Below are 21,343 nucleotides of genomic sequence, written 5' to 3'. Positions count from 1 at the left end.
TGGTGTCCATCCACAACATGCAGGGCAGAACAAAAGATGGGCGACGTTGAATGTATTACTCCAGTAGTGGTATATCCACTCACCTAGCCTCTCACACAACTTCACTCAGAACTGGGTCCTATTCATTAAACACCACATGGAAGAAAACTGACACAGGAATGGACTAATTTAAAATAAAAAAGGTTTTATTGCAAAAAGTTTTGCTACTGTGTTTCCTAATGAGTACAACGACCCTAGTGTCTATAACAGGAACAGGCGGTAACTGCATGGGCAGCTCCATACTGGTGTCTATAACGGGAACAGGCGGTAACTGCATGGGCAGCTCCATACTGGTGTCTATAACAGGAACAGGCGGTAACTGCATGGGCAGCTCCATACTGGTGTCTATAACGGGAACAGGCGGTAACTGCATGGGCAGCTCCATACTGGTGTCTATAACAGGAACAGGCGGTAACTGCATGGGCAGCTCCATACTGGTGTCTATAACGGGAACAGGCGGTAACTGCATGGGCAGCTCCATACTGGTGTCTATAACAGGAACAGGCGGTAACTGCATGGGCAGCTCCATACTGGTGTCTATAACAGGAACAGGCAGTAACTGCATGGGCAGCTCCATACTGGTGTCTATAACGGGAACAGGCGGTAACTGCATGGGCAGCTCCATACTGGTGTCTATAACAGGAACAGGCGGTAACTGCATGGGCAGCTCCATACTGGTGTCTATAACAGGAACAGGCAGTAACTGCATGGGCAGCTCCATACTGGTGTCTATAACAGGAACAGGCGGTAACTGCATGGGCAGCTCCATACTGGTGTCTATAACAGGAACAGGCAGTAACTGCATGGGCAGCTCCATACTGGTGTCTATAACGGGAACAGGCGGTAACTGCATGGGCAGCTCCATACTGGTGTCTATAACAGGAACAGGCGGTAACTGCATGGGCAGCTCCATACTGGTGTCTATAACAGGAACAGGCAGTAACTGCATGGGCAGCTCCATACTGGTGTCTATAACGGGAACAGGCGGTAACTGCATGGGCATCTCCATACTGGTGTCTATAACGGGAACAGGCAGTAACTGCATGGGCAGCTCCATACTGGTGTCTATAACGGGAACAGGCAGTAACTGCATGGGCAGCTCCATACTGGTATAACAGGAACAGGCCAATGACCACATTTACATGCTTACCAATATTATGTTTTTGAGTTGACACATTTAAACACCATATACCTTTTACACGTTTTTTCGGTTATGAGAAACCTGGATAAAAGCCTGGGATATGCTGACCTGAGAAACCTGGATAAAAGCCTGGGATATGCTGACCTGAGAAACCTGGATAAAAGCCTGGCATATGCTGACCTGAGAATCACATATCATGGATGTTGTGTGGTGTTTTCATCAGATTGTCAAACAAATCACTTCAAAAAGTAGGTTACCTGCCCAGTGCCATCCACCATAATAATTTCTTCATATATTTTGCTGATACTGGACCGTATGCCAACTGGCTGCTTTCTCCCCTAATTTAGACAGCTTTCTGCTTAGAATTTTCCACTTTTGGCAGGCCATATAATAATTGTCAACATTTGGAAGGCCATTTGTTTGTCAACTATAGTTAAGATACATGCATGTTCTCTTCTGTCATAACTTGTTGCCCCAGATGACTAAATAAAGAAGTGCTCAGCACGATGTTTTACATCGATGGAATGAATACATGAGTAATCTAGTTAACACCGGTGAAGTTGTCTGTTTCGTTTAGGGATCGGGGAGAAATCCCAATAACTCCAAAACAGTGGAAAGATTAGTCCCGGTGTAAAATGTTTAAATGTCATAATTTTGACCGGTTTAAAGGAAATTAAAAGCTGAAAAAATGATGAAATACGCGTATTATGGTCTTAGGTGCATGTTTTGTGTGGTTGAAATACTGTCTGCTTGCATAAGTGTCATTTTGTCAAGAGATGCTGAAATAAAGAAATCATATTTCTCCTGTTCCAGAGTCAAAATTAAAATTTTGTTCTATAATTTTTATGCAAGAAATGCATAATTCAGAATTTAATATTATATTCTAAATGTAAGAGGTTGTAGGCCTACAGTCAGTGTCCATATTTCACTTATTGTTCCATTTAACCCATATGAATTTAAATTTGGGATATTTTGTTTATTCAGGGTTACTCGTGAGTGGGATATCAAAGGTGCATGTTAACAGCTTATCCCAAATAAGACCTTAAGCGGGATATGAGCTACTGTCCAGAATACTGTGCACATGTAAACGTGGTCAGTGTCATCATAGGTTGTGTATATTATTAGGACAGTCTTAAGTGCCAGTGGCAGCCAACAGCAGTTCCGTTCACAAGACTGGACCCTCCAAGATTTCCTTATAGGCACGCTATAGACTCTCCTATGGTTCACATGTTATAGTGCCACCTACTGGTAGTTCACACAGGCTGTGTTCATTTGGTTGTTGTGGAGCTTCACACTGCTGAGGGTTGATGGAGTGTACTTGTAATATAGCTATGTATGTGGTAATATGATTGACTGTATGATGACTGGACCGTTGGCATAGTCTGTTTCTCTGTATCGCGGTCTCTCTCTCGCTCTAGTCTCTCGCTCAAGTCTCGCTCTAGTCTCTCTAGTCTCTTTCTCTCGATCTAGTCTTTGTCTCTCTTGCTCTAGTCTCTCTAGTCTCTAGTCTCTCTCGCTCTAGTCTCTCTCGCTCTTGTCTCTCTAGCTCTTGTCTCTAGTCTCTCTCGCTCTCGTCTCTCGTTCTAGTCTCTCTTTCTAGTCTCTCGTCTCTCTAGTCTCATCTCTCTCGCTCTAGTCTCTCGTCTCTCTCGCTCTAGTCTCTCGTCTCTCTCGCTCTAGTCTCTCGTCTCTCTCGCTCTAGTCTCTCGTCTCTCTCGCTCTAGTCTCTCGTCTCTCTCGCCCTAGTCTCCCTAGTCTCTCTCGCTCTGGTCTCTCTGGTCTCTCTAGTCTCTCTCGCGCTAGTCTCTAGTCTCGCTCTAGTCTCTAGTCTCGCTCTCTCTCTAGTTTCTAGTCTCTCTAGTTTCTAGTCTCTCGCTCTAGTCTCTCGCTCTAGTCTCTCGCTCTAGTCTCTCTCTCTCGTCTCTCTAGTCTCTCGCTCTCGTCTCTCTAGTTTGTCTAGTCTCTCTAGTCTCTAGTCTCTCTAGTCTGTCTAGTCTCTCGCTCTAGTCTCTCTAGTCTGTCTAGTCTCTCGCTCTAGTCTCTCGCTCTGGTCTCTCTAGTCTCCGGTCTCTCGCTCTAGTCTCTCTAGTCTCTAATCTATAGTCCTTAGTCTCTTGTCTCTAGTCTCTCTCGCTCTAGTCTCTCTCGCTCTAGTCTCTCTCGCTCTAGTCTCTCCCGCTCTAGTCTCTCTCGCTCTAGTCTCTCTGTCTGTCTCTCTAGTTTCTAGTCTCTTGTCTCTCTCACTCTAGTCTCTCTCGCTCTAGTCTCTCTCGCTCTAGTTTCTCTAGTCTCTCGCTCTAGTCTCTCCAGTCTCTCTAAACTCTCTGGTCTCTCTCGCTCTCGTCTCTCGTTCTAGTCTCTCTTCTCTCTCGCTCTAGTCTCTAGTCTCTCGTCTCTCTCGCTCTAGTCTCTCGTCTCTCTCGCTCTAGTCTCTCGTCTCTCTCGCTCTAGTCTCTTCTCTCTCGCTCTAGTCTCTCGTCTCTCTCGCTCTAGTCTCTCGTCTCTCTCGCCCTAGTCTCTCTAGTCTGTCTAGTCTCTCGCTCTGGTCTCTCTAGTCTCCGGTCTCTCGCTCTAGTCTCTCTAGTCTCTAATCTCTCTCTGTCTCTTTGTCACTGTCTGGAATTAGATGATGAAAAAGCTCCACCCCTGTTTTAATGATTCCCTTGGTTCCTTCCTCCCCTATCTAACCAAGACTGTTCCATTATCACTGTTTAGGGGCCTTTGAACTATCAAGGCCATCATTTGTATTGGTCAGACCCTTAAGCAGTTAAATGCAGTCTAGGAGCACTGGGCCTTAGTGTCTAATGAAAGGGCTTGTGTCTGAAGTGGCACCCTATTCCCTTCGCCCTCGTCAAAAGGAGTATAATATACAGAGAATAGGGTTCCATTTCAGAGATGCATCTCAGAGTCTAATGACAGGGTGGGAGTCACTGTTTGATGTCTCTGTCCTACTGTCAATGTCCCAACCCTGCTATTGTATTGTGGTAGAATGACTCCTCTGGACAACAATGGAACTATAGACTCACTCACACACTCTGTACACACATGCCAATGTACGCAAACACACACGTTCGCACATGGAGTGACTCGTTCCCAAACAATACTCACACATGCTGTACTTATACACCTGATGTAAGTGCACACAAACACACACACACACACACACACACACACACACACACACACACACACACACACACACACACACACACACACACACAGGATGACATTGACTTCTCCTGACGACCCTACCATAGAACTGGAACTGTTATTGATTCACCTCCACCATCTCTTCACATGCATGTTGGCTTGATCAACATGGACTCATCTCTCTGCTTATCAGGGTTCCACAACTGGCGGGCTCACGGCAGATTTCATTTCATGTTCTCAGAGCAAAAGAAAATAAAAAGCTTTTTACATTTTTTTATTCTTCGACAAAAAACTAAAAACACCAGCAAATCAGCTCCAAGTGATTTTTAATTTTCGAAATCTGTTTCAAAGTATTCCCACGCAGTGAGATATGTGATCATATACAAATTAAAGCATGGTTTGACATTATTATGTTTGGGCTTCTTGTAGTCAATTTGCAGTCTCCAAATGATTTGTAATTATGTCCATCCTCTCAAGAAGAAATCAGCCTGCGGCAGGATCAACAGTTAAACTTCGGAAGTTTTTCATACACCTTAGCCAAATATATTTAAACTCAGTTTTTCACAATTCCAGACATTTAATCCTTGTAATAATTCCCTGTTTTAGGTCAGTTAGGATCACCACTTTATTTTAAGAATGTGAAATGTCAGAATAATAAATGTGAAATGTCAGAATAATAGTAGAGAGTGATTTACTTCAGCTTTTATTTCTTTCATCACATTCCCAGTGGGTCAGAAGTTCACATACACTCAATTAGTATTTGGTAGCATTTCCTTTACATTATTTAAATTGGGACAAATGTTGTGGGTAGCCTTCCACAAGCTTCCCACAATAAGTTTGGTGAAGTTTGCCCCATTCCTCCTGGCAGAACTGGTTTAACTGAGTCAGGTTTGTAGGCCTCCTTGCTCGCACACCCTTTTTCAGTTCTGCCCACAAATGTTCTATATGATTGAGGTCAGGGCTTTGTGATGGCCACTCCAATATCTTGACTTTGTTGTCCTGAAGCCATTTTGCCACAACGTTGGAAGTATGCTTAGGGTCATTGTCCATTTTGAAGACGCATTTGCGTCCAAGCTTTAACTTCCTGACTGATTTCTTGATGTTGCTTCAATATATCCACATAATTGTCCTACCTCATGATGCCATCTATTTTGTGAAGTGCACCAGTCCCTCCTGCAGCAAAGCACCCCCACAACATGATGCTGCCACCCCTGTGCTTCACAGTTGGGATGGTGTTCTTCGGCTTGCAAACCTCCCCCTTTTTCCTCCTAACATAACGATGGTCATTATGGCCAAACAGTTCTACTTTTGTTTCATCAGTCCAGAGGACATTTCTCCAAAAAGTACAATCTTTGTCCCCATGTGCAGTTGCAAACCGTAGTCTGGCTTTTTTTGGGCAGTTTTATAGCAGTGGCTTCTTCCTTGCTGAGCGGCCTTTCAGGTTATGGCTATAGGACTCGTTTTACTGTGGATATAGATGCTTTTGTACCGGTTTCCTCCAGCATCTTCACAAGGTCCTTTGCTGCTGTTCTGGGATTGATTTGCACTTTTCACACCAAAGTACATTCCTCTCTAGGAGACAGAACGCGTCTCCTTCCTGAGCGGTATGACGGCTGCGTGGTCCCATGGTGTTTATACTTGCAAACGTTTGTTTGTACAGATGAACGTGGTACCTTCAGGTGTTTGGAAATTGCTCCCAAGGATGAACCAGACTTGTGGAGGTCTACAATGTTTTTTCTGAGGTCTTGGCTGATTTCTTTTGATTTTCCCATGATGTCAAGAAGAGAGGCACTGAGTTTGAAGTTAGGCCTTGAAATACATCCTCAGGTACACCTCTAATTATGTCAATTAGCCTATCAGAAGCTTCTAAAGCCATGACTTCATTTTCTGGAATTTTCCAAGCTGTTTAAAGGCACAGTCAGCTTAGTGTATGTAAACTTCTGACGCACTGGAACTGTGATACAGTGAAATAATCTGTCTGTAAACAGTTGTTGGAAAAATTACTTGTGTCATGCACAAAGTAGATGTCCTAACAGACTTGCCAAAACTATAGTTTGTTAACAAGAAATTTGTGTAGTGGTTGAAAAACAAGTTTTAATGACTCCACCCTAAGTGTATGTAAACTTCCGACTTCAACTGTAGTTGATCCCTGGTGTAGATGAAGTCAGAGAGACTGGATCTAGTTGATTTCTGGTGTAGATGAATCTTAGGGGCCATTCTGTGCTGTGGTGTTCTAGTGACATGTAAAACCTTACGCTATGCAATTTCTATGGAGACAGCTGGCTGGACACTTACAGCCCTGGAATGCACCCTCTCATACCCAAACAATGTCAAAACTTGGGGTGGAAGAGTTGGCCCAAGTGTGTATGTGTGTGAGAGATCTCAGTTAAATCACAGATGAGACCTCTGACAGGCTTGTTATGGTGTGGTAACAGACAGTAGATCCTTTTCAATGTGTTTTGATGACATCCACCTATTTGGGTGGAGATAAACTCCCATGAGTGTCAGGCCTACACTTCATCACTTCCTGGCGGCTGTTGGGATCAATATAAAATACCTTCTGTGATTGACAGTTTGTCCCACTCTGCTTACTATCTACCCCAGCATCTGATTTCAGATGTGACTGTCCCCACGTCCAACATAAATGATTTGTTTTCATTTCTATTTTGGGATCTCAAACTCATAAGTATCCAGATGAACATCTGGTTAGCTGGTTTCTGGAAGTGTTAAGGACCATTGAGGCTCTTTTTGTTTGAACATGAACTTCTGTGAACTCATAGAGAGAGTGAGCATAGAGAGAGCAGCAGTTTGAGCAAAGCTCTCGTGTCACGACCATATCTGTCCCCCGTAAACATGGGGGGGGGGGGATACCCTCAACCTAGTCTCTGTGTCATCCGAATATTCGTCACACTTGTCCTCGGGCCATGGGAACATCCGCCTTCTCTCCTAGTGACAAGTGTCTCTCCCCAGAGCAGTGGGACATGTCCAATACTGTTAGAACAAATGTCTCCGTAAAAGGGGCTAATTATGAAAATCCGTCTCCTCAGAGTGAGTTTCATGTAAATTTTTTAAGTCATGTACCGGGAGATAATAACTTTCTGGAAGAACGCACGGGCAGTAATCTCACTCTGAGAGTTAGGAGGAATGTGTTCTCTTCAGTTCGGCGGCTATTGTTGGGGGTTTCTCTATAAATAAATAACCTGTTGTCAGCAATGCAAGCAGTCGGACCAACAGGCAGTCAGGAGAACAGTTATTTGTGAGGCACTACTTATATTGGGACTCAACTCCGTCTGGAAAGGCTGTCAGAAGCCTTGACACGACTTGTACTGAACTAAAGATATACATACAGGAACTCGGCCAATCTCTAGCCTTTCGTAGCTGGTATTGAGCGATATTGATAACCCGATACCTCTGTAGACTAATGTTATGACTTACTCAGAGTGAAATATCTATCATAGTGTCTTTATAAATGGGCTGATGGTGAGTAACATTTTTGATATTATAAATGAAACGGTGAAACACCACTCGGCTCTTTCAAGAGTTTTGGAACGAGTCAAGTCTGATGCACAAAAGAAAAAGCACACCATTGTAACATGACTCAGCTCAGTTTAGTCGTAGAAGGAAAGGTAGGAAGAACATTGATAATGAAAAGGCTACTTGAACTGCACACAGAGTAGTGTCGTTAACTTATACAGTACTTTTCTCACAAACACTGACATCATACAAGGCAGTCACGTTAACACCTGGGCAATTACATTCAAGATAAACATCATGGCCTGTCAAAGATTAAACTCATGAGTAATAATGGTAAGATGTCCTCATAGATACTCCTGCCCAGTGACTAGTTGTGTGCTGTCACAGATATAAGTTGTTTTGATAACGTCATTGGTGAGATACTGCATACGGCAAGACACTGAACAACTGTATCATCTACTGTAGTCTCACACCCAAGAATCCCAAAGTACGTTGAGTTGGAAGGGATACGTTGCTGGTGAAGTATCTCAGGTGACCATCTTGGACCCCCAGATAACCTCCTTGGACCATCTGGGGAAGTGTCCCAGAACTTTATTTGACTTCCAGATTAGGTTTTAGGAACATTTGTCTCCCCGAGTTAGGAGTTTGGGTTGGCATGCCAGTCAGTCACGTCCCTTTAGTCACACCCCTGATACGTTTGTCCCTTCTAAATGGAAGCTGCTGTACATGCCTTCTTCTGACATGTCTTATGACATGTCAATCAAAACACAGGGGTGTGATCAGACATGAGCTTACCTGAGGCTCTGACTTACGATGTCGTAATTTCCCTGCTCACGCCATTTGATGCTTTGCTTATTTAACACACGGACCCTCGTCGGCTAGCCTTTACCAGTTTCCCCCAATCGGTTATACCAGCTTGTATATCACTGCTGTGTGTGCGTTAGGCTTGGGTGGTATCCACATTGTCTTACCTTCATCCCAGGATTTTCGGTAATACCTGCACTGTTTTTTCAAACCCCACCGATACTCTGTAATCCGAAGGTTCGCAATGTTATGATGTACATGTAAATTCCCATAGAGAATGCTAACTAAATGCTAACAAACACATTGCGAACATTTGTCTGGCATACGGTGCATTCGGAAAGTATTTAAACCGCTTCACTTTTTACACATTTTGTTACGTTAGTCTAAAATGGATTCAATAATTTTTGTCCTCATCAGACTACACACGATATCCCATAATGATAAAGCGAAAAACAGGTTTTACGACAAAAACGTATTTACATTAGTATTCAGACCATTTGCTATGAGACTCAAAATTGAACTCGGGTGCATCCTGTTTTCGTTGATGTTTCTACAACTTGATTGGAGTTCACCTGTTGTAAATTCAATTGATTGGACATGATTTGGAAAAACACACACCTGTCCACAGTTGACCGTGCATGTCAGAGCAAAAACCAAGCCATGAGGTCGAAGTAATTGTCCATAGAGCTCTTAGACAGGATTGTGTCGAGGCACAGATCTGGGGAACTGTACCAAAACATTTCTGCAGCATTGAAGGTCCCCAAGAACAGTGGCCTCCATCATTCTTAAATGGAAGAAGTTTGGAACCACCAAGACTCTTCCTATAGCTGGCTGCCCGGCCAAACTGAGCAATCGGGGGAGAAGGGCATTGGTCAGGGAGGGGACCAACAGCCCAATGGTCACTCTGACAGAGCTCCAAAGTTCCTCTGGAGATGGGAGAACCATCCAGAAGGGCAACAATCTCTGCAGCACTCCACCAATCAGGCCTTTATGGGAGAGTGGCCAGATGGAAGCCACTCCTCAGTAAAAGGCACATGGCAGCCCGCTCTGAGTTTGCCAAAAAGCACCTAAAGGACTCTCAGACCATGAGAAGCAAGATTATCTGATCTGATGAAACTAAGATTGAACTCTGGCCTGAATGCCAAGTGTCACATCTGGAGGAAACCTGGTACTGGTCATCGCCTGGCGAAAACCATCCCTATGGTGAAGTATGGTGGTGGCAGCATCATGCTGTTGGAATGTTTTTCAGCAGCAGGGACTGTGAGACTAGTGAGAAAGATGAATGGAGCAAAGTACAGAGAGATCCTTTATGAAAATCTGCTTCAGAGCGCTCAGGACCTCATACTAGGGAGAATGTTCAACTTCCAACAGGACAACAACCCTAAGCACACAGCCAAGATAACGAAGGAGTGGCTTCGGGACAAGTCTCTGAATGTTCTTGAGTGGGCCAGCCAGAGCCCAGACTTGAACCCGATTGAACATCTCTGGAGAGACCTGAAAATAGCTGTGCAGGGACCCTCCCCATCCAAACTGACAGAGCTTGAGAGGATCTGCAGAGAATAAGCTTGTAGTGTCATACCGAACAAGACTCAAGACTGTAATCGCTGCCAAAGGTGCTTCAACAAAGTACTGAGTGAAGGGTCTGAATACTTATGTAAATGTCATACTTCAGTTGAAAACATTTTAATACATTTGTAAACATTTATAAACTGTTTTTGCTTTGTCATTATGGGGTATTGTGTGTAAATTGATGAGCGGGGAAAAAACAATTTCATTAATATTAGAATAAATCTGTAACTTAACAAATGTGGACAAAGTTCAGGGGTCTGAATACTTTCTGGATGCACTGTAAACTAAAAAAAATGCTACTAAATTTGCTTCACGCACAAAACAAATATTAGTCAGCAAGGCTCTTGATCCAGGAAAGGATTGTCTGCTGTTAACAAGCGAATGCTTGATTTTCGAAGAAGCTAACCACTGAGCTAGATAGCTAACTAGCTACTAAATCAGCAAACCAAATGCACAACTGCTGAGCATTTAGCGCATTTTAGATGGTTAACTTAATAGTTATAAGATATCTAGCTGGCAAACATTTAGTTGTGAATTCCATACTGTAATTAGGTCACCTGGTGTATGCTGCACACCAGTGAGTGACTCAAGGCTCCAGTATCTCCTCATTGTGTGCTTGTTAATTACAAATTATGTGACCGGTGAAGTGAAAAATGCAATCTTCTTTATCTCCTAACGTATTGCACAAGTTAAGTGCAGGTATTTACTTAAAAAGTAGGGGAAAATATTCAAATGTATTAAACGGTATAAATTGACAGTATGGAAAAACGTGGCTTTTGCCAAATACCTCGATATACGGTATACCGCCCAAGCCGTGTGTGTGTGTGTGTGTGTGAGCGCGAGCGGTAACAGTTGCACTGCAAACGGGTGGAAGAGGGACATCGACCTCCGTGTTTGTGTAATTGAACACAGTTTCTGAAGGCCACTAAAGCATCCTTTTCAAACACTTTGTTGATGTTGAGGAGTGACTGACAGCAGATGGCCGACTGCACTCTCCAGATCTGATAAGTCCCACTTTTCTGCCCAGACCAGGGAATGCTCTGTGTGTGTCTGGGAGGGGGTGGGGGCGTGCATGAGTGTGTGTTTATTTGTTTGAAGTGCAGAGGAGGACTGTTTATTACAAGTGTGTGTGTGTTTGAGAGAAATTAAAAAAGTGGGATGGGGTGGGAGTCCTTTTTCCACAGACCACTGTTTGGGTGTTTTATGTAAGCAGTAATTGGTCACTAATTAGAAACCTGCTCTATTCTTCCATCTCTCCCCCCGGTCTGTGAATGAGTGGCTGTCAAATGGGGCATTATGGGTAGGCCCCTTAATTAATGGCTACCCTACCCCCTCTCTCGCTCTCTTTTTAGCTCCCTCCGTTTGTGGCTTATCATTAGTCACATTCCATCAGTTCTCAGGGAGCACTGAAGCTTGCGAGCACTGGTTTGTGGTAATGTCTCTAGGTCTCTCTCTCGGTGTCTCTCTCTCTCGCGGTGTGTCTCTCTCTCGCGGTGTGTCTCTCTCTCGCGGTGTGTGTCTCTCTCTCTCTCTCCCCTATCAGTTGGGGAAATTATTTGGGTTTGAATGAGATGGTGGTTGTGTGTGGGAGTCAAACAGATGAAGGCTTCCCAGGAATGCTCCATAGTCGCCTGGTCACTTAGCTTGGCCCAGACCAGTGGACTTCCTCCTGTTCTGGTTAATGGACCCTGTCTGGTCCTATTAGGGTTTGTCTCCTGGCCCTTATTTCTCGATTGGCGCAATGCCTGAAACCCAGGCTTTATCCATGGCGACCTTTCCGTATCCAAGGGCCATACAACCAATGAGAGAATGTCAAATTGAAAACCCATAGAGGCTATTTAGGCTACATCTCACAAACACAAAGAAGCATGTACAGTGGCAAGAAACAGTATGTGAACCCTTTGGAAATACCTGGATTCCTGCAGAAATTGGTCATACATTTTGATCTGATCTTCATCTTGGTCACGACAATAGACAATAGACAGTCTGCTTAAACTAATAACACACAAACAATTGTACATTTTCATGTCTTTATTGAATAGACTGTGTAAACATTCACAGTGTAGGGTGGGAAAAGTATGTGAACCCTTGGATTTAATAACTGGTTGACCCTCGTTTGGCAGCAATAACCTCAACCAAACGTTTTCTGTAGTTGTTGATCAGACCTGTACAACGGTCAGGAGGAATTTTGGACCATTCCTCTTTCCAAAACTATTTCAGTTCAACAATATTCTTGGGATGTCTGGTGTGAACTGCTTTCTTGAGGTTATGCCACAGCATCTCAATCAGGTTGAGGTCAGGACTCTGACTGGACCACTCCAGAAGGCGTATTTTCTTCTGTTCAAGCCATTCTGTTGTTGATTTAGTTCTGTGTTTTGGGTCGTGGTCCTGTTGCGTCACCCAACTTCTGTTGAGCTTCATTTGGCAGACAGATAGCCTAGCATTCTCCTGCAAAAAACTTGGGAATTCATTTTTCCGTCGACGTTAGCAAGCTGTCCAGGCCCTGAGGCTGCAAAGCAGCCCCAAACCATGATGCTCCCTCCACCATACTTTACAGTTGGGATGAGGTTTTGATGTTGGTGTCCTGTGACTTTTTTTTCTCCACACAGTGTTGTGTGTTCCTTCCAAACAACTCAACTGTAGTTTCATCTGTCCATAAAATATTTTGCCAGTAGCACTGTGGAACATACAGGTCCACTTTTGCAAACTTCAGACTTGCAGCAATGGTTTCTTTGGACAGCAGTGGCTTCTTCCATATCGTGGACTCGTCACCCGAGATGTTAGCGTGTTCCAGAGATTTCTGTAAGTCTTTAGCTGACACTCTAGCATTCTTCTTAACCTCAATGAGCATTCTGCGCTGTGCTCCTGCAGTCATCTTTGCAGGATGGCAACTCCTAGGGATAGTAGCAAGACAATTTTTATTAACGTGGACTGCTGAACATCAAGGCATTTAGAGATACTTTGGTAACCCTTTCCAGCTTTATTCAAGTCAACAATTCTTAATCTTAGGTCTTCTGAGATGTCTATGTTACCTATCTAGGTTGTGAAGTGTGTGTGTGTGAATCTCTTGCTTTCTCTACTGGGTTTCCAGATTGGTTGCTATGACTACGGGGATGGTGTGGTGGGGTTTCTCAGTCCCGGTAATTCAGGTAATTCCAAAGGGTTCACATATTTTTTTGCCACTGTACATAGGCTCTCCACAAACAGGCTTGGTCTGCAGCTTTACTTTGGTGATAGGCTTAGATACTGTATACTCTGTTCAGTCTGCACAGCTTGACCATAGGAATCTAGTGCATTAGCTTCTGTGTCCACTCCATTCAGCAGAGAGATGGAGGGGAAAGGAATACTCCATTACACTAAGGTGAATGAAACATTAAAGATTAACCAACTACAAGCCCACAATTCCTCACCTCTCTCCTTTCACACAGTGATACCTAACCCGCCGGCTAAAGCGGGGGGAAAAAACGACTTCCCCTAGAGCGGAAATCCGATTTCGATAACTACGAGAATTTAATCACCATTCCATTCATCTGTTCCCCTATATCATTTCCAAGTCAAACAGGAGTCATGCTTACAAACAAATCTGGACTCAAATACCATATGAAATCTTTCAAATACTTTTAGCGTTTTAGCCTGCCTGGTGTGCCAGGTGGGCAGGGTTTGTTCTTCTACAGCGATTCTATTGTGGTTCTTGTTGTTCTTTTGCCAGGTTAAAGAGGAGGGTCTGTATTTTGGCTCCTGTTTGTCAGTGTCTCTTTTCTTCCTTCTGAATCCCGACTCAATGTTTGGATTGCATGTTTTGAATGTTCTGGTAATTTTCACTAACTAAGGCATCAATCAAGAAAGACTTTTCCTCTGGCGCCTTCAGTTAATGGAGAGGGAGAAGTGGAGAGGGAGATGTAGAGAGAGGATTTGTCCCAAATGTCACCCTATTCCCTATATAGTGCACTACTTTTGACCTGTGCCCTATGGTCAAAAGTAGTGCACTAAATAGGGAATAGGGTGACATTTAAGACAGACTCAGTTTGTTGGTGCCAGGAATGACTGTGATAAAAGTATCCAGGGGTGTTAGTGACTGCTCAAATGAAGTGCTTTTGCCTCGTAGCAATGGGAAGGGCTGAAAGTTGGCGTACTGGAAGTTGGCGTACTGGAAGTTGGCGTACTGGAAGTTGGCGTACTGGAAGTTGGCGTACTGAACGTTCTCTGTGTGACCTGGCTTGTGTTAAGAAGGGCTTCCTAGACCAGTGAAAACGATGTTGTTGGGCAAAGGCAGGTCTGACTTGCATTTCAATGGGAATGCTTTCCAATGAGCTCCATTTAGTCAGACTATCAAGACAACACAGTGCACAACTATAGTATTGTTATAGAGGTGGTTTGGTGATGAGTAACCTTACCTGAGACATGAGATTTACCCAAGACGTCTAGGCTTTAGGATCATTCATTCGGGTAAAGCGCTGGAGACGAACCCTGGTTGGTCACGTGTGTAACTTCGGGAGCAGGATTTAATGACTAATTATTTCTGCATTACGTTTGTGTTTGCATTATGAAGGGATTTGTTCAGTAAGAAACATGCTAACGCTGGTGTTGGGGTAACGAGTGTTGGTGTTAACACTTGTTGCTAACCCGAGGTGTTTGGGCAATGCAAAGTACACAATGCAGTGGGTGTTGTTTTTGTGATATTAGGGGGCAGTTTGGACTTTTGCATGCCGAATTTGAGATGTTTTTTCTCCAATTTGTCATGAAAATGCGCTGACGGGGGGAAATGTTTTTTGACGTGTGGCTTGATTGTACCATTTTATGTTGTAAAAGTGCGTTATTGGTTTCAAATTGCACTTGAACTGGTGTTCCTTGGTTTACAGAGATATTAACTGTCTCGTTGTTTTACAGATTGGTGACATAGGAGAGGTGTTTTTAACCAAACCAAGCTGCTGGGAGGTCCAGGGGTGACATGCCTCTGTAACACATTGTTGGAAACAAATGGTGAGGGGAACATTTTCTGATTCATTAATCTAGGTATAGGCTGTAGTTTATCAGTATATTTGATGTCTTGAAGTTAAATGATGTGAATATTCATGTTTCTCATAACTATATACAGTATGTTATCTATCTAGGATGTGAAGTGTGTGAATCCCTTGCTTTCTCTCCTGGGTTGCCAGATTGGTTGCCATGTCTCCGGGGATGGTGCGACGTGGTTTGTCAGTCCTGGTGGCGGTCCCAGTCCCAGTACTGTTGCTGCTGCTAGCTGTCTGCTGGCCCTCCTATGGCCTGGCCTGGGCCTCCTCCCCCTACCCCACCTTTACCCGCAACGACACCCTCTTTGAGCACATGACCCTGCACCCGGACCCTGCGGTGGGACGTGTCTATGTGGGGGCGCAGGACCGCCTCTTCCAGCTGGACCGCCACCTGACTGCCGAACTCCAGTTCGACACCGGACCCGTGACGGACAGCCGTGAGTGCCTTCCACCCGTCACCGAGGGCAACTGCCCACAGGCGCGGCCCACCAGCAACCACAATAAGCTCCTGCTGGTGGACCCCTACTCTATGGAACTGATCACATGTGGCAGCGTCAACCAGGGCATCTGCCAGAAGCGGAGTTTAGACTCTGTGGGTACGGTGCTGTTCTCAGCCAAGCGGCCTGTGGACACGCAATACGTGGCAGCCAACCACCCCAACGTGAGCACGGTGGGCCTGGTGGTGCGCTCCCGCCCTGACCGCCAGCCCGTGCTCTTTGTGGGCCGCGGCTACACCAGCAGCCACCCACCTATCTCCACCCGCAACCTAGTCCAGGAGCCCGTCTTTTCCTACGAAGAAACTGCAAAGCTATCGGTGGCGGGCCGCCTCTCGGAGTACGACCACCACTTCGTGGCCTCCTTTGCCCAGCGCCAGCATGTCTACTTCCTCTTCTACCGGCGTGACCTCAAGTCCCAGTCACGCGAGTACCGCACCTACGTGTCGCGCGTCTGCCTGGATGACCAGGCCTACTACTCGTATGTGGAAGTTCCTCTGGCCTGTCGCTCGGCAGCCGGTAAGAGCTACAACCTGCTCCAAGCTGTCCGCCTTGGTCTACCACCCAGTGGGATTGGGGGCGAAGCTGGGAAAGCCGAGGTGCTCCTGGGGGTGTTCTCCACACATCAGACCTCGTCCACACGGCCCAGTGAGGACTCTGCTCTCTGCATGTTTAACCTTGACGATCTGGACCAGAGGATCAACTCCACCAGGGACCTGTGCTACACGCAGTTCGGCCGTGCCGAGGGAGGGGGGGAGGCGGCCTACATCGAGTACGAAGTCAAATCCAACTGCGCCAACCTGCCGTCGGTGAGTAGATTGACTTGCCAGGTCCTAATTTTATTCAGTCCTGGGTTCAAATAGTGTTTGTAATCTTTCCAAATCTTTTAGCGTTTGCTTTAACCTGTCTGAAGTGCCAGATGGACAGGGTTTGCCGTTTTGCGACTATTCTATTAGTTCCAATCGAGCCTAGGTGAAGTATTGGAAATGATTTAGAATAGTATTTGAAAACTGCTTGCCTTATTTTAGCACTTTAGTTTGCAATCCTTTTATTGCTGCTATTTAGGCTACCTACTATGAGGAAGTCCTGAGGAAACAATGGGCACCTCCCAGTGCTTGTTTCTAAAAATCTAACAATTTGTAACTATTTGGATGCCAAATGATCCTTGTTTTATCGTCTGCTACTGCTTTATGCATTTGTCCTGTTCATCTGGACAGGACAAATTATTAGGAAATTACACGGCGTGCAATTAATACATAAAGGTACTTAAAACTAGTGGTAGAATTAGACTGTTATGAAGTGATGATAATGTAACATGTATGCTGTCACCATGTTTTAAGTTACCAGGCAAATAGGGGACTGTAAAATAGTGGAACTGCATTTAATCTACATATACCAATAAAGATGATGTTGTTTCTTACCAAGTCAGAATGTCTTTAGGATTTACTGTAATTCTACTACTAGATTGGTTGCTTCCAGGGTCATTCAGCTTCTGCGACGTGACCTCCATGTTAGAAATTCTATGAAATTTAATTTGATATTTTAGTACGGACAAATGTAATCCTTCTATTTGGGAAATTAAATTAGATTACTTTCTCGTAATGACCCGTGTGTGTGTGTGTGTGCGACTACCGCTCCGACTTCAGTGGGTGGGCACTGAGCCACAGTGTATTTAATGATACACCCCATAGAGGACACAGAAGAGGTGTTAACCTCTGACCTCTGAATGCTGTTTACCTTCTGATGGGCTCGGGGAACATTAGTGTGGTGGGCCTGTGTCCCAAATGGCACCCTATTCCCGATTTATTCCACTGTTTTTGACCAGAGCCCTATGGGCCCTTCCAAAAGTAGTGCACAACAAACGGAATAGGGTGCCATTTGGGACACAGTAGGATAATGTAATAGGATTGTAATCGATCGTGACATTAGCCTTAGTGAGAGGGCCACATTTAACCAGGACTGACAAGGATGGATAAAGTCACCCACCGCAGAGACCGGAACGAGGGAGATTGCAACAGGGAAGCAGATGGGACAGGGAGGAAGAGAGAGGAAATGAGGAGAAACGTGTGTGTCTGAGAGACGGAGTGGGTGTGTGAGAGGGAGGCCTAAACATCACCGCCACAGGTAACTTCCACAAAGCTGTGAACGATCTGAGAGACAAGGCAAGAAGGGCATTCTATGCAATCAAAAGGAACATAAAATTCAACATACTAATTAGGATCTGGCTAAAAATACTTGAATATTAGAGCCCATTGCCCTTTATGGTTGTGAGGTCTGGGGCTCGCTCACCAACCAAGAATTCACAAAATGGGACAAACACTAAATTGAGACTCTGCATGCAGTTTTCTGCAAAAATATCCTCAGTGTACAACGTAGAACACCATAAAATGCATGCAGAGCAGAATTAGGCCGATACCCACTAATTATCAAAATCCAGAAAAGAGACGTTAAATTCTATAACCACCTAAAAGGAAGTGATTCCCAAACCTTCCATAACAAAGCCATCACCTACAGAGAGATGAACCTGGAGAAGAGTCCCTAAGCAAGCTGGTCCTGGGGCTCTGTTCACAAACACAAACACACCCCACAGAGCCCCAGGACAGCAGCACAATTAGACCCAACCATATCATGAGAAAACAAAAAGATAATTACTTGACACATTGGAAAGAATTAACAAAGAAACAGAGCAAACTAGAATGCTATTTGGCCCTAAACAGAGAGTACACAGTGGCAGAATACCTGACCACTGTGACTGACCCAAAATTAAGGAATGCTTTGACTATGCACAGACTCAGTGAGCATAGCCTTGCTATTGAGAAAGGCCGCCGTAGGCAGACATGGCTCTCAAGAGAAGACAGGCTATGTGCTCACTGCCCACAAAATGAGGTGGAAACTGAGCTGCACTTCCTAACCTCCTGCCCAATGTATGACCATATTAGAGAGACATATTTCCCTCAGATTACACAGATCCACAAAGAATTCAAAAACAAACCCGATTTTGATAAACTCCCATATCTGTTGGTTGAAATACCAGTGTGCCATCACAGCAGCAATATTTGTGACCTGTTGGCACAAGAAAAGGGCAACCAGTGAAGAACAAACACCATTGTAAACACAACCCATATTTATGCTAATTTATTTTCCCTTTTGTACTTTAACCATTTGTACATTTGTTACAACACTGTATATATACATAAAATGAACTGTGTGTAATGTTTACTGTTCATTTTGATTGTTTATTTCACTTTTGTATATTATCTACTTCACTTGCTTTGGCACTGTAAACATATGTTTCCCATGCCAATAAAGCCCCTTGAATTGAATTGGGAGGGAGCTGGATGGATAGATGGATGGAGTGGGTGTGTGAGAGTGAAGGGGGGGGGGGTGTGTGTGTATGTAAGGGAGATGGAGTAGGTGTGTGAGAGGTAGGAAGATGGAGGGATGGGAGATGTGGTAATGCTAGGCTAGCTCTAGTTCCGTGAACATAAACTCTGTTACAAATAGTAACAATACACCAACACCACATAAAACCATCAACACAAGTACCTATCAACAGTGTTCGATCCCCATGTTTATTACTTGACCCCTAATGGTTTTTGTTGCAGGAACTCATAAGCTGGTAATATTTGTCCTAATGAAGTTGATAAATTGCACCTAATTTAACAAATTGTGTCCATCTCTAAATTACATCAATTTTCTAATTATTTCCCTCTTGAATTATAGAACACCCTGGATGCCTACCCATGTGGTTCAGACCACACCCCCAGTCCAATGGCCAGCCGGGTGGCTGTGGAAGCCGAGCCCATATTAGACAGCCCATCCACCCGTCTCACCGCCGTGGCTGTCAGCGTGAGGGCGGGACATACAATCGCCTTCCTGGGGGATTCCAAGGGAAACCTGCGCAAGGTAGAGACAATTTGAGATGGTAAAACTATTGGAGCGATTTATATTGAGTGTAGAAAACATTAAGAACACCTGCTCTTTCCATGACATAGACTGACCAGGGGAATCCAGGTGAAACTATGATCCCTTATTGACGTCACTTGTTAAAATCCCCTTCAATCAGTGTAGATGAAGGGGAGGAGACAGGTTAAATAAGGATTTTTATGCCTTGAGAAAATTGAGACATGGATTGTGTATGTGTGCCATTCAGAGGGTGAATAGGCAAGACAAAAAATGTAAGTGCCTTTGAACGGGGTATGGTAGTAGGTGCCAGGCGCACCGGTTTGTGTCAAGAACTGCAAATCTGCTGTGTTTTTCACGGTCAACAGTTTCCTGTGTGTATTAAGAATGGTCCACCACCCTAAGGACATTCAGCCAACATGACACAACTGTGGGAAGCATTGGAGTCAAAATGGGCCAGCATCCCTGTGGAACACTTTCGACACCTTGTGGAGTCCATGCCCAGATGAATTGAGGCTGCTCTGAGGGGAAAAGGGAGTGTAACTCAATATTAGGAAGGTGTCCTCAATATGTTGTACACCTTTAAAACAGGACCTGACTGGACATGTTATATGCTGGTTGTTTCTGTGTCTTGTATGTTATACAGTACATTTTGTATACGGTACATTTCCAGTACATTCCATTGCATTAAGTGAGCCTTTAATAATCCCTGAATAACCTCAGCTCAGCCTCTACGTAGATCTAGACATATTCACAGAAAACTAGCCAGACAGACAAACAGGTACGTATGCAAGAGGTCAGACATTTTACCCTTCCATAGTACGCAGACTGAAGTCAACACTCCAGAAATAATAGCTAGAGCAAACCGGACCAAGTAACTAACTAATGCATCTGTCCTTAAGTGGCTCTGGGTGTGTTTGATTTTCCCTGGACGTGCAGATAACACTGGTACTGTTATAAACAATGAGAAATCTGCTCTTTCTCTCCTTTGTTTGGCTGTTTTTCTATATTTTTTTCACCGCTTGCTTTCTTTCCCGTCTTGATAAAAAAAAAATGGTCCTCTTTCGTAAGACGTATTGTTTGTAAACCACAACAGAGAAAGGCAGCGTTGCTCCAACATGAACCAGTGCACTGATAGAAGATGGGCAGCATAGACTGTTACCTTTATTAATCATACACACTAGGAGGGATATTCCTACATCCACCCTGTACCAGCCTCGGATATAGACGACACCCTGTACCAGCCTCGGATATAGACGACACCCTGTACCAGCCTCGGATATAGACGACACCCTGTACCGTCCTCGGATATAGACGACACCCTGTACCAGCCTCGGATATAGACGACACCCTGTACCAGCCTCGGATATAGACGACACCCTGTACCAGCCTCGGATATAGACGACACCCTGTACCAGCCTCGGATATAGACGACACCCTGTACCAGCCTCGGATATAGACGACACCCTGTACCAGCCTCGGATATAGACGACGACACCCTGTACCAGCCTCGGATATAGACGACGACACCCTGTGCCAGCCTCGGATATAGACGACGACACCCTGTGCTAATAAGAGAGGTGGAATAGAGGGGGATAACACACATTTGGGTTAACATAACATGGTAGTGATATACACAGAGGGCTTGGGTTAACATAACATGGTAGTGATACACACAGAGGGCTTGGGTTAACATAACATGGTAGTGATACACACAGATGGCTTGGGTTAACATAACATGGTAGTGATACACACAG

The 21,343-nt window shown here is 44.6% G+C and overlaps 1 protein-coding gene across 1 annotated transcript in view; it reads left to right on the top strand.

The window, feature by feature from the left end:
* Positions 1-21,343, top strand: part of LOC139413832 (plexin-B1-like) — a 176,483-nt gene that overhangs the window by 90,107 nt on the left and 65,033 nt on the right. Inside the window, exons 3-5 of the mRNA XM_071161622.1 lie at positions 15,065-15,157; positions 15,334-16,492; positions 19,407-19,589. Coding sequence (XP_071017723.1) covers positions 15,344-16,492; positions 19,407-19,589 — 1,332 coding nt within the window. The 5' untranslated portion in view covers positions 15,065-15,157; positions 15,334-15,343. The remainder of the gene's footprint in view (positions 1-15,064; positions 15,158-15,333; positions 16,493-19,406; positions 19,590-21,343) is intronic.

The sequence above is a fragment of the Oncorhynchus clarkii genome, chromosome 7, assembly GCF_045791955.1.
Source record: "Oncorhynchus clarkii lewisi isolate Uvic-CL-2024 chromosome 7, UVic_Ocla_1.0, whole genome shotgun sequence".
Taxonomy (NCBI): Eukaryota; Metazoa; Chordata; class Actinopteri; order Salmoniformes; family Salmonidae; genus Oncorhynchus; species Oncorhynchus clarkii.
Note: the sequence above shows the minus strand (reverse complement) of the source record. Positions and strands in the feature narration are given on the sequence as shown.